Source organism: Miniopterus natalensis, chromosome 16, assembly GCF_054644295.1.
Source record: "Miniopterus natalensis isolate mMinNat1 chromosome 16, mMinNat1.hap1, whole genome shotgun sequence".
Classification (NCBI taxonomy): domain Eukaryota; kingdom Metazoa; phylum Chordata; class Mammalia; order Chiroptera; family Miniopteridae; genus Miniopterus; species Miniopterus natalensis.
Genome location: NC_142096.1, coordinates 42,155,977 through 42,169,131, shown reverse-complemented (window position 1 = coordinate 42,169,131; position 13,155 = coordinate 42,155,977). Strand labels below are relative to the sequence as shown.

The window sequence follows — 13,155 nt, the reverse complement described above, 5'->3', positions numbered from 1 at the left end:
TGTAGCATGCTAGGTGGCATGTATAGAGCTGCCTTAGGTCATTTGAAATCTCTTTGTTGTGAAAATTCGTAAAAGTTCTTTGGCAGTAATATGTCCTTTTTGACCAAGTGTAGTAACGGTATAGCATCTTATGTTTAGTAAAATTTTTTATTATTAAATATTTACATTCAGTAAACTGTGAGAACTATCTGTATATCTTATGACAGTTTAATTCCAAATTGTTAGGATGGAGTTTGGTATAAGTCAATGCCTGGAGACCTAACAGATACACAAAACCTCTGTTAAAGGCTGTGTGGCTATTTGGCTGTCTTTAATCTCATTAAAAAATTGATAACCCCAGCCATCCAGTACTAGCCTGATGAGTCATGGGAACAAGTGCTGGTGTCCACCTGTCTTTCTCTCGACTGAGGGAGGGAACCGTACGAAGAAAGTCCTCTCATTTTCCTTCTGCCTGACGCTCTTCTCCACATCCAGCTGACTGTCTCTGCCTGGCTCAGTCTTCATGGTTAGAACTTGAAGACTGACACCCCCCTCACCAGCCCGCATTCATCAGGGCACATATATTTGGGGGTTTGTCTGTTGGGTTGGGCAGGTAGGGGTTCCAGGGCAGTGTGTGGTGCAGCTGTGTGTATGGCCACCAAGGATGGTCTACCCCCAGTGTGTAGTTAAGTGTAAGATTCCAGAGTAGCTGATTTCTGACTGTTGGGGCCTGTTTGCAGTAGTTGTCTAATGTGGCCTCAGTGGAGAACCCTCCAGAGCCACCTGCATTCTTTGGCTCGTGACCTCCTTCCTCCCTCTTCAGAGCCAACAATCAGTGTGGATCTCTTGATCTTCAATAGTCACATGTCCCTCTCGCCCCTTCTGCTTCTCTTGTGACTTTCTAAGGAACCTTGTGATCATCACATCAGGTCCACTCAGATAGTGCAGGACCATCTCCCCACCTCAAGGTTCCTCATTTATAATCCATCTGCAAAGTCCCTTTGCCATGTAAGGTGCCATAGGCACAGGTTCCAGGGAACTGGACGTGAGCAGCTTTGGCTACCACAGCATTCTCTGTAATCTTAGTTACCTCCTTTCACGTGGAAGCAGAACTGTGCAGAACTCCTTGTGTCTGAACCTGACCTGGCCACTCACTCACCCACAGGTCTCTGGCTACCCTGGCTCACACGGAATCACAGCCATGGCGGGCAGCATGTACCTGGGGCAGGCATCCCTTTTGGACCAAACAGATTCTTGGAATCACAGACCACAGGAGATATCAATGTGGCAGCCCAACATGGAGGTAAATTGGATGTTCTTGGGTTTCGGCTTTTTTCTTTTTAAATATGTCTTTATTGATTTCAGAGAAGGAGGGAGAGAGAGAGAAACATCAATGATGAGAGAGAATCATCAGTTGGCTGCCCCCTACTGGGGATCGAGCTCCCAAGCTGGGCATATGCCCTGGCTGGGAATCTAACCGTCACCTCTTGGTTCACAAAGTCAATGCTCAACCACTGAGCAACACCAGCCAGGCAGACTTAGGTGTTTTTAACTGACAAAGCTTTGCCCAAGGTACCTTTTACTTCTAAATCCTACAGTTTCTTGATTTTGGTGACCTAAGTCTCAGATTAGGTTACTCCTTTTACTCAAATGCTTTCTGATTCTCTGAATCTTTTTTACTAAAGGAGAGATGCTATCATCATTAGCCCATTCATTTGAAAGGCAGACCCTAGATTGAATAGAATTAGCATGTACCTGAGGCCAAGGGAAAAACAGGAAGCCAGAGCCTCCTGTCAGTACTGTAGTGTGCACCTATGATAGGAATCCTGTTGTTGCATTCCCAGATTGTTTCCACTGTTTACTAGAACTAACAGCACATTCTTTGCACATGTGTTGTTATTCCTTAAAGTATCTCCCTGCCTGTGGAGCAGAGCAGAGCAATTGTATACTTTTTACTTTATTTTTTTAACCTTACCCGAGGATATTTTTTCTATTGCTTTTCAGAGAGAGTGGATGGGGGAGAGAGAGAGAGAGATAGACATCGATGTGAGACACATCAATTGGTTGCCTCCCCCACCATCCCCTACTGGGCCAGGGATCGAACCTGCAACCAAGGTACATGCCCTTGACTGGAATCAAACCCGGGACCCTTCAGTCCTTGGGCTGATGCTCTAACCACTGAGTAAGACTGGCTAGGGCAGCAGTTGTATATTTTTTAAAGATGCCTGGCACGTGTTAACTCGCAGCCTCCAGAATAGTTGCCTCCATAAGCAGCATAAGCGACCCTACTTGCACCACCTTGCTGTTTTGCTTAATTGTTTGGAAAGACAGGAAAAAAGTCAGCGCATCATAAGTAGGCCTGAGATCGCCATGCTGTTTCTAACCCTCAGGACTCTGCGGCGCTGGACCTACGTGGGATCGGGCAGGTGTTGCCAACACACCTGATGGAGGAGCGGCTGATTCGGCAGCAGCAGGAGATGGAGGAAGACCAGCGCTGGCTAGAGAAAGAGGAGAGGTTTCTGGTAATGTATCCAATTTCAGAGATATTCTTCCACCCTCAGGCCCTGCTGGAGTCTCTTGCAAAAGTTCATCTTTCTGGAAACAGGAGAGCTAGTTTTGCATCTGGTTCCTAAAACTTGCAATTATGGGATATTTGCTTTTCTTGAGTTATTTTTTCAAGATAGGTTTCTGAGGTTTTAATAGTGGCCTTGTGGGCTCAGAGGTGTATTTCTATGGTTTCTCTGTCACCGTTGTGTTTACAGAAGCAGCCTCCCCGAGGTATCAGCTTGCACATAAACATCTCACCTGTCTTACTTCTGTGATTAAACTGCTTCCCAATCATTTACAGCAGGGGCAGGGAACCTCTTTTCTGCCAAGGGCCATTTGGATATTTAGATCATCATGGGCCATACAAAATTATCAACTTAAAAATTAGCCTGCTATATTTGGTCAAACATTTAATTAACTCACCCCTGCAGGGCCAGACCAAATGGGGCCGGATGTTCCCCACCCTTGATTTACAGCTTCCTGTCACTGATACAGTGGTTCCTCATTTTCAATGAACTTTTTCATAGTGTACTTCTGTGTGTGCATGTGCAGTTGATTTTTAGGAATTTATCTTGTATTTTCCAGTATTTATCACATGAAATCTTTTTGACCGATTTCCCTGAATTTTCCAAATGTACCGTTGTTGCTCTTTCAAGCGCTTTCTGCCCTCATTCGGTGTTTGTTAGATACCTCCCAGTTCTTTCCTGAAGTGCCTCTAGCTAACTTTTGTACGAAATAGCTCCTTGCTGGCTTTTCCTGCTTTTATTTTAAAGGTAGTGTCTGTAATAGTTTTCTCCATTAAGTATAATTTGGTATAATGTTGCCTTGTACATTTTAAATGTATTGTGGTGGTGGTGTTTTAAGAAAGCTTTATAAGGTTTAACATGAGTTACGTGGAGCCTTTACTTGGGTTTATGCTAGTCCTGCATCCCAGAGATAAGTCCCTACTTAGTCATAATTGGTCACTCTTTTCAAGCCATGGTTTATTTATTTGTGGTGTTTTATTGGGATTTAGAATTGATGTTAATAAGTGAGAATGATTTGTTTATTGTCATTGTTTATTGGCTTCAAAATCAGCACAGTACTGGTTTACTAAAGTGAGTTGAGTAACCACAACCCCATCTGATTTGAGTCTTCCTAAGGCAGATGTTATGGTGGGGGAGGGGGTGCTGAGAGCAGCAGGCAGTCAAGACAGGGCTGCTTCTGGGAGACAAGACCAGTAAGTGTTCCTTCCACCTGGGACATTTTAATTGGGATCACAACAATATTGCTCCCTCCGAGCCATTTTTCATGCCACAGCCACAGTAATATTCCTAACACGTGAATCTGTCACTCTCTGACGTAAAATCTGCCAGTGACTATCGCAGGATGAGCAGCCTCCTTCCCGGCCCCTCCTTTTTTCCTGTCCTCCTTGGTCAGCCCCTGTTTGTGACAGAGAGCACTGAGCACAATAAGGGAAGGACAGCATCCAGGTCATTGGGAAGGGCTGAGCAGCTGAAATGACAAGAAGGCCAGCCCCAGAAGGTCTGGAGAACATTCCAGGGAGAGGGCCCAAGGCGAGCTTGGAAGGAGCCAAGTACTCCTGAGGACAGGAATGAAGGGGGACAGGTCACACAGTCCCTTAGGTCATGCAGGTGGGGAGGGTACAGTGGCCAGGGGTGTGGAGGTGGCAGGAAAACGGAGCAGCTTGGCCCTCAGAGGGATCCTTCCCATCCTGACTCTCCTAAACAGCATTATGAGAAAGAACCTAGATTTTGGAGAATTAAAAATCATTACTGTGATCCTACATAAATTATTTTATCTCTTTATGCTTTAATTTCTTAACCTATGAAAAAATGCCCTTCATACGGTACAGGTAATGCTTTTCTCCCAGAGTGAGGTTGAAGATGACATGGGAGCAGTGGAGGGAGCACCCCATTTATTTTTCAAAGGGCTTTATCTCTATTCTTTGGTTTGAGCTCCATAGCCTCCATGAGCTGCGTTGATGAGAGTCTAGACTCCTGGATCATATGCCTCATATGACACAAAGTTCCCACAGACAGTCCCAGAATACCTTTGGGCCACTCTTGACCGAAGGCTAATGTAATAGATGGTGTGAGAAATTGGCCACTTTCAAAGGGATTGCTCAGTAGCTATACGTCCTTTTATTGGATTTATTGGCTGCTATAAAGAAACCTTAATTCACTTTTGTTAGCTGTTAGCTGACAAGCCCCTGGTGGTGTCTGAGTGCTTGGTGTCCCCTACGATGCAGAACCCACATGCCAGAAATGCCATCTTTTAGGCTGAGGCCTTTTCCAGGGCACGTTTGTCCAGCTGTCAGTGAGGTAGGGCCAGCCTCTGGTTTAGTCTGAGTTGTCATAGACCTGCTGCTCTAGTTAAATAAAACAAAAACCAGTTACTAAAAAAGGGAAATTTTTAAAAAGATATGTAACATACAAGCGAAACTTTTTTATTATGAACATCAACAGACCTAAAACTGACTGTTTCACATTGCTCTAGAAATTTCTAAAGATGCTCGCCTTCTGTTTTGTCTCCTCATGGCCTGGAAACAGGTTGTTCCCACCCTGCTCTGGTCCTCGACTGCTTGGGGAGCAGTGCTGCCCCACTCAGTGACATCAGCTATGCAGCCTGGAAGAAGAGTTAGGTTTCTACTTGAAAAATTAACTCTTAAGTTGCTTTCTCAGTCATATTTACCAGATTTTTTATAATCAGAATCCGCAGCTGTTTATTGAAACCTCCCGTTTTTAGGACTCACATGGTTGTATGGTAACTGTTGTTAATAATAGCTCCTGCCTTCCCTTGAGTACTATGGTGAGCCAGGACGCTTGTATATGTTTGTTCATTAGCACACGATTTTACAGTGGCAGCCTCTTTCCCAGGGTCACACAACTAGGACCCATGGCACCTGCATACGGTGCGCGCCTGCTCCCTTCTCCCATCCCAGTTCAGCTTGTGTCCTTTCTGAGCTGGCAGAATCCACGACTGAGAGAATTCTCACACACTGGCCAGAGTGCAGCAGCCATGAGCAGAACCCGTCTATTCTGAGCACTTTCTTTCCTACTGAGTAGGACTTACAGACAGAGTGACTTTGTTACTTATTTCTATTACTGTGCACACAGTAGTTTTCTGATGTGGTACTGTGCTGAAGACAGAAATTTAATTTTAAAATGAGAAAGGCCTGCTTACATAAAGCCTACTTTGTGTCCTGAGACAGGAAATAAATATTTGAGCTGTTTTTCCTCTCATAGCCAACCCAGGGCAGCCTGTCGGAAGATTGTGCTGCTCCCATTCCTGCTTCTGGGCAAGGCCACATCCTCTTGTGTTTCTTCTTATGCCATATGCCATATTTGAAGACAACATAGTTCAGGGCGGAGGGACTTTCAGTTGAATGCCTGAATTTGAAGTGTTTAGAATGATAGCAGCATGAGAGTAGAGACTGAGGTTGACCTGTGGGTGGCTCTGTCCCTAGAACTTTAAACAGTGCCTTCTCTCACTGCCACCGAGGAGAGGAGAGTGAGCATGCCTGCTCACAGGAACATGTTCATAGCAGCTTCTGTGTGGTGCCAGGTATTGGAGATAACCTGCCTGCTCCTTGATGTCAGAATGAACAAACATTCATACAGCAGGTGCTTCACTGCAGCAAGGTGGACAGCCACAGGGTCAGTGAAACAGACAGGTGGTCGCCAAATGCCAGACACACAGGATTCACATTGAGTCCATTTACGTGAAGCTCAGATGCTCATCCCTGTGGCGGGGCGGAGGCAAGTCTCCACTGGGCAGGGCAGGCAGGTGCCTGCCAGGTTGTCCTGATCTGGGTATAGTGTGTTAGGTGGGTGCACACATACATGAAAATGGGTTGAGTTTTACACTGAACATTTGTACACTTTGTCATATATGTTGTACCCAAATAAAAAATAAAAGAAGATGCATGCCCAATAGGGAAAATAATCAGATCGTCCCAAACGTTATGTCTGTGACCCATTCAAACAAGATTTTAACTATAAAATGCCCCACTTTATCTTAGCTGTTACTGTCTTCAGATATAGAGTGTTCTGTAAGGGAAACCGGAGACTTTAGTGCATCACCCAGTAGCAGAAATAGTGACAGGATCTCCTCTCTCTGACGCTCTACACTCCTTGATGCTGGTCCTGGCACTCCTCCATTCAGGCAGACATGTCCACTCACGGAACACAGCGGACTCAATGAAGGCTTTTCTCTTTAAAATTGAAAGTCTGTATTTGGAAAGGTATAACTTAGGGAATTATTGTGTATAAAGAAATAAAAACAAGTTATTTCATGGGATTTACATGGGAAGAAAATACATAATTTGTGTAAATACATGAAACACAGTCCCTTACTCTGTCAGCAAACAATAAACTCAAGTCGCTCTCATTGAAGTAAAAAAGCAGATAAAGTATCTCTGATATGTAGAAGGTGCTCACTAAGTATTTGGGAACTGATTGAACCCACCCAGCAACTCCTCTGCCTTTGTGAACGTCAGGTTCCTCATCTGTAGGACCTGGTCTGCCTGCGTGTGGATTAAAGCACTCCTTCAGCATGTGTTCACTGAGCATCTAGTATGTGCACATCACTGTACCGTTGCTGTGGGGTCTGTCTCCCGGGTGAGGTGGTGGGTTTGGGGTGTCATACAGGTCTCTCTTCCCCCACCTGTCTGTTCTGTGCTGCACCAGTTAAAAGACCCAATGGGGAAGCAGCTGCTATGGCCTCTGTCCTCATGGGCTAGTGTCTAGTGAGAAGAAACAAATATTCTGTTCAAGAAAGGGGAAGGTGCAAACCCCAGTAGCATAGCATTTTGTTCATGGAATTGGCTGAGTCTTAAGTAACAGTGCAGAGGGGCACAGTAGGAGAGACTTGTGTACTCCCGACAAGTAAAATCGCCTGCCAGAATCAGTTTGGCAACTTACACCCAGAACTTTCCAAATGTTGAAACCTTCTGACTCAGTAATTCCATTCCTAGAAATCTGTCCCCAGGGGAATAATCAGGGATTTAATTAGATTTGTACACAAAGGTGTCATCCACAGCCTGTTTCTACGTTGAAAATTTGAAAATGGCCAAAATGTTCAACTAACAGCAGAAGTGTTTATTTTGACACTTAATGTGCCAATAACTTAGTAATGTGCCAATATTAATTCACTTAGTCCTCCTAACCAACAAGCCTATGCAGTGGGTCCTATCACTGCCCCATTTTATAGCAGAAGAAACTGAGGCCCAGGCCACTAAGCTGGAAAGGGTTGGAGCTTGATCCGAACCCAGGTGGCCAGTGCCAGAGCCCGGGCTCCTCACTGTTGTTTCTAGTCATGATGACATTCATGCTGTGGAATATTGTACATCCTTTTAACATTGTTTTTACCTGATTCCACTATGTAATGGTACATGAAGGTTTGTAATTCTAAAATGTGGCTTCACTTTTGTACACATGTACATTTATAACAAGAGCGAGAGCAAGTCCTTTCTCCATCACCCCCAACCAGTGCTTGTGGCTGTGTCCTGGGAGCCAGCCCTGCCAGGTGTAAAGCTACACAAATGAGTCCGCAGAACGTCGCTCTTGTCTGGAGTGGAGTGGCCACTGCACAATCACAGGGTTCTTTGGGATACAGTGAGTCCTGAGGAGGGTGGCTGGTGTGGTGGGCAGTGTGGTCAGCGTGGCAGGCAGGCTGGGGGCCACCAGTAGACGGTGTGGAACTGGCTTTCTTTATGCTGGTATTAGTGAAATTTGCATACTCTTATTTCTATCACATCCAGATTTCTCTGTTTGGTTTCTGTATTCTGGATGCTTTATGAGGAAGACTTTTAATTGGACCACTGCTGCTACGGCAGGACGGCCAGGTACATGCAGCCTCGCTCCTCAGAAAGCGGGAAGTGCAGCTGCTCATCCCAGCGGAGGCCCCCTCGTGAAAGAGACTTGCCTCACTGCTGGGAGGAGAGGTGCCGTGCTGGGGTCCTGTGTGGCGGGGCCATGACACAAGCCTGGTCCTACTTGCAGAGCATGTGGGGCTTTGCTGGGCTGCCAACCAGGGGTTGTCATCTCTGGCTTTTGAGAATTCTTTTTGAAATGGACGAACTTTCAACTCTCCTTAGTTAAGGACAATTGTGTTGTAAAAGGAAGGCATTTTTGAGAACCAAGACTGAAGCTGTTTGGCTTTGTTTTCACTTCAGAAACCTGATGTGCGGCTCTCTCGAGGCAGCGTGGACAGGGAGGATGGGAGTCTCCAGGGCCCGGTAAGCAGCTGCCAAGTTTGCACCAGGACTTGGACTATTGTTTTCATGTTGTGTGTACTAGTGTGATGCTACCAAACCCAACCAGCCATTCTTGTGAATGAAGCAGCCCTTGTAGCCCCACAGCCCTGTGTCCTTACTCAGATGCAGAAGTTTCCCACCCCATCATTAAAGCTTTCTCTTCCATAGGAAGCTGAACTCTGCTCCCTAAAGAAACATGTACGTGAATTAACTTGATACACACAAGTTGTATCTGCTAAATTTTCATATTCTTATTGTATGATTATAAAATTTCCACAGTCACAGAAAAACTTGTTTTAGGTAAGGTTTTTTTCCCTCTTGGTGTTGTCAGGGGAAATGCCTAACATTCTCTTTAAAGAACTAGCTTATGATTAATCCAAATATATTTAAAACCTGCTAGAACTCTTCCCTGGTCTTTTGGAGAGAGCAGTTAAAATTGTTCTATAAGGCTTTCCATCAGCAGATGTCTGGTTAAAATAAACACAAATTTCTTTCAACACTTAAAGGAGCTCCCAGTAAAAAAGGAGCCTTGTGCCTGCCAGGAAGCAAATGTGTGGAGATCACTTTCCACCCTGATATGGCTCTAGAAATAAGCCATTTGCTTAAATATGGACATGCATGCACACATGCATGTTGTCATCAGCTCCAAGAGGCACAGTAAGGAAGGATCCCAACAGGAGCTGTCTCATCAAAACTGGTACTCCCAGCTGCCCGTAAGGTCTGGGCCCTGGGAGACGTGCTCAGTGTCCAGCATGTGAAGGTGCTGGTACGGTGTGCTCTACAGACAGATAGGCATCCTTAGTTCACAAGCACAGAGTCAAGTTATCTGCCATCCAACATGTCCACACACTTTCCTTAGAGTGATGAGCAGTCGTAAATTATAAAGAAGAAAGCAAGACTCAGCATGACAATAAGCCCTCATCATGAGACCCATTGTTGAGAACAGTATTGAAAGGGAAATTTGTTAGAAAAGGAAAATTCTGTGTGTTTAGTGTGTGGCTCATGGCAAGCACTGGAAATGTGTGGAATGAGTGAATAATTGAATGAATTACACCTGGCCAAAGGATGATTCAGAAACACTGTAGAACACTCGATGCACAAAGGGTCTCGTGATCTCGTAGCATTTGCTGAGCACCAGGCCTGGGTGACAGGAAGAGTGAGTAGTATTCATGGGGAAGGCACTTTGTCCTGCAAGGTGCTTCCTCCTGTCCCCGCACTGTCTTCAGCACCCCTATGAAGGCGGGCACTACTGCCATCCACACTCACAAATGAGTAAACCAAGGCTTGTAGAAAACAGACCCAAAGTTACCCATCACAGTGCCAGATGCCAGGCAGCGCACTCATGATTGACGGCATATGGCCAGCTATCTGGGCAGCCTCCTCACTTAGCATGTGAGGTTTAAGTTGTGGTTGCTTCCTTCCTGGGGGCTGATTCACATCGTGACCTTGTCTGGTGTTTTCTCTTCTGTCCTTGGCTAAAGAGAGCTACTCAGCTTGGCCCACTTCTAAAGCTCTCCAACTTCAGGCTTTTGAAAATGTGCTGCGGTTTCCAGGAGAAGCCTTTGACGAGAAAGCAATGCATTGTAAATAGGTCAGAGTTTGTTACTGAGCACTAGTAACTGGCTAGTGAGGAGGATCCCATCAGTTTGCATAAAGAGCACAACGATGTGGATTTTCAGAATAGTTCACAGGTTGGCAGCATGTTATGACAACAACCTCATATTAGGTAAGAGCTATTAGCCTCAGTTTACAAATGGGAAAACCAAAGCCACAAACAGTTGAGTGAATCCTCCATGGCCAGCAGCTAGACACGTGGCCGACCAGATCACGAATCCACACACTCGCCCCTCCACACTCCTAAAGGCAGGGACTGCCACGTTCCTTCCCTTCCAGAGCAAAGCTGTGTAACTGCCTAGCACAGTGCCTTGTACATACAATGCTGAATTCATCCAGAATGTTCTGAGAATAGAATATTCTAGTTCGTTGAACTTTCCTGCTACCTGAGAATCAACCAGAAATTCTGTTTTTCAAACCTTTTAAAATGTGTGTGTTCACAATGCCATGAAACTAGAAATCAACCACTATAAAAAAACTCAAAAATATTCAAACATATGCAGGCTAAATAGCATGTTATTAAACAGTGAATGGGTTACCAGTGAGATCAAGGAAGAAAGCAAACACTTCATGGAAAAAAAAGAAAATGAACAGACAACAACCCAAAATCTGTGGGACACGGCGAAAGCAGTCCTGAGAGGAAAATTCATAGCATTACAAGCCTATCTCAAGAAACAAGAAAAACCTCTAATGAACCATCTAACACAACAACTGAAAGAACTAGAATGAGAACAGCAAGAAAAACCCCAAGGAAGTAGAAGGAAGGAAATAATAAAGATCAGAGCAGAAATTAATGACATAGAGACTAAAAAAAAATTACAAAAAATAAATGAAACCAAGAGCTGGTTCTTTGAAAACATAAATAAGATTGATGCACCTTTAGCCAGACTCACCAAGAAACAAAGAGAGAAGACCCACATAAAATCAGAAGTGAAAGAGGTGATATAACAACTGACCCAACAGAAATACAAAGGATTGTAAGAAAATACTACAAGCAACTATATGCCAACAAACTGGACAACATGGGTGAAATGGACAAATTCCTAGAAGCCTACAACCTTCCAAAGCTGAATCAGGAAGAGGCAGAAAACCTGAACAGGCCGATAACAACTAACGAAATTGAAGCAGTAATCAAAAAACTCCCAGAAAACGAAAGTCCTGGACCAGATGGATTTACAGGTGAGATTTACCAAACATTCAAAGAAGAATTAACACCTATTCTATTCAAGCTATTACAGAAAATTCAAGAGGAGGGAAAGCTCATTTTTTAATTTTTTTTAATATATCTTTATTGACTTCAGAGAGCGGAAAGGAGAGGGAGAGAGAGAGAGAGAAACATCAATGATGAGAGAGTCATTGATCTGCTGCCTCCTGCACGCCCCCAACTGGGGATCGAGCCTGCAACCCGGGTATGTGCCCTGACCGGGAATCAAACCCTGATCGCCTGGATCCTAGGTTGACGCTCAGCCGCTGAGCCACGCCCAGCCGGGCCCAAACTCTTTTTATGAGGCTAGCATCATCCTAATCCAGATAAAGACACTACAAAGAAAGAAAATTACAGGCCAATATCCCTGATGAACACAGATGCTAAAATCCTCACTAAACTACTAGCAAACCGGATCCAGCAATACATTAAAAAGATCATACACCATGACCAAGTGGGATTTATTCCGGGGATGCAAGGCTGGTACAATATCCGCAAATCACTAAATGTGACACATCACATAAACACAATGAAGGACAAAAATCATATGATCGTATCAACAGATGCAGAAAAAGCATTCAACAAAATCCAGCACCCATTTCTGATAAAAACTCTCAGCAAAGTGGGAATATAGGAAACACCTCAACATAATAAAGGCCATATATGACAAATCTACAGCCAACATCATACTCAATGGTCAAAAACTAAAACCATTTCCTTTAAAAACAGGAACAAGACAGGGGTGTCCACTTTCACCACTCTTATTCAACATAGTATTGGAAGTCCTTGCCACAGTCATCAGACAGGAAGAAAACATAAAAGGCATCCAAATTGGAAAGGAGGAAACAAAACTGCCATTATTTGCAGATGACATGATATTATGCATAGAAAACCCTAAAGACTCCATCAAAGTACTACTAGATTTAATAAACAAATTTGGCAAGGTAGCTGGATACAAAATCAACATCCAGAAATCAATGGCATTCTTTACACCAACAATGAACTTTCAGAGAGAAAAACTAAAACAATAACATTTACCATTGCAACTAAAAAAATAAGATACCTAGAAATAAACTTAACCAAGGATGTAAAAGACCTGTACTCGGAAAACTACATGACACTGAAAAAAAAATAGAGGAAGATATAAACAAGTGGAAGAATATACCATGCTCATGGATTGGAAGAATTAATATCATTAAAATGTCCATACTACCCAAAGCAATTTATAAATTCCATTGAATTTATAAATTGCTTTGGGTAATTTATATGAAATAAATCTCCATATTTCACAGATCTAGAACAAACATCTCGAAAATTTATATGGAACCAAAAAAGACCCCGAATAGCTGCAGCCATCTTGAGAAAAAAGAACAGAATGGCCCAGCCGGGCGTGGCTCAGCGGTTGAGCTTCGACCTAGGATCCAGGTGATCAGGGTTCGATTCCTGGTCAGGGCACATGCCTGGGTTGTGGGCTGCAGCCGATCAATGGTTCTCTCGTCATTGATGTTTCTATCTCTCTCTCCCCCTCTCCCTTCCTCTCTCTGAAATCAAT

General features: G+C 44.1%; 1 protein-coding gene across 10 annotated transcripts in view; it reads left to right on the top strand.

Moving 5' to 3' along the window:
- PTK2 (protein tyrosine kinase 2) overlaps nt 1–13,155 on the top strand; it is a 164,565-nt gene that overhangs the window by 141,758 nt on the left and 9,652 nt on the right. For 8 of the 10 annotated variants that reach the window (XM_087825515.1, XM_087825518.1, XM_087825513.1 and 5 more), the window contains 3 exons: nt 1,145–1,282; nt 2,370–2,501; nt 8,705–8,767. In XM_087825515.1, coding sequence (XP_087681641.1) covers nt 1,145–1,282; nt 2,370–2,501; nt 8,705–8,767 — 333 coding nt within the window. The remainder of the gene's footprint in view (nt 1–1,144; nt 1,283–2,369; nt 2,502–8,704; nt 8,768–13,155) is intronic. The other 2 variants (XM_087825520.1, XM_087825519.1) reach the window with 1 other exon arrangement.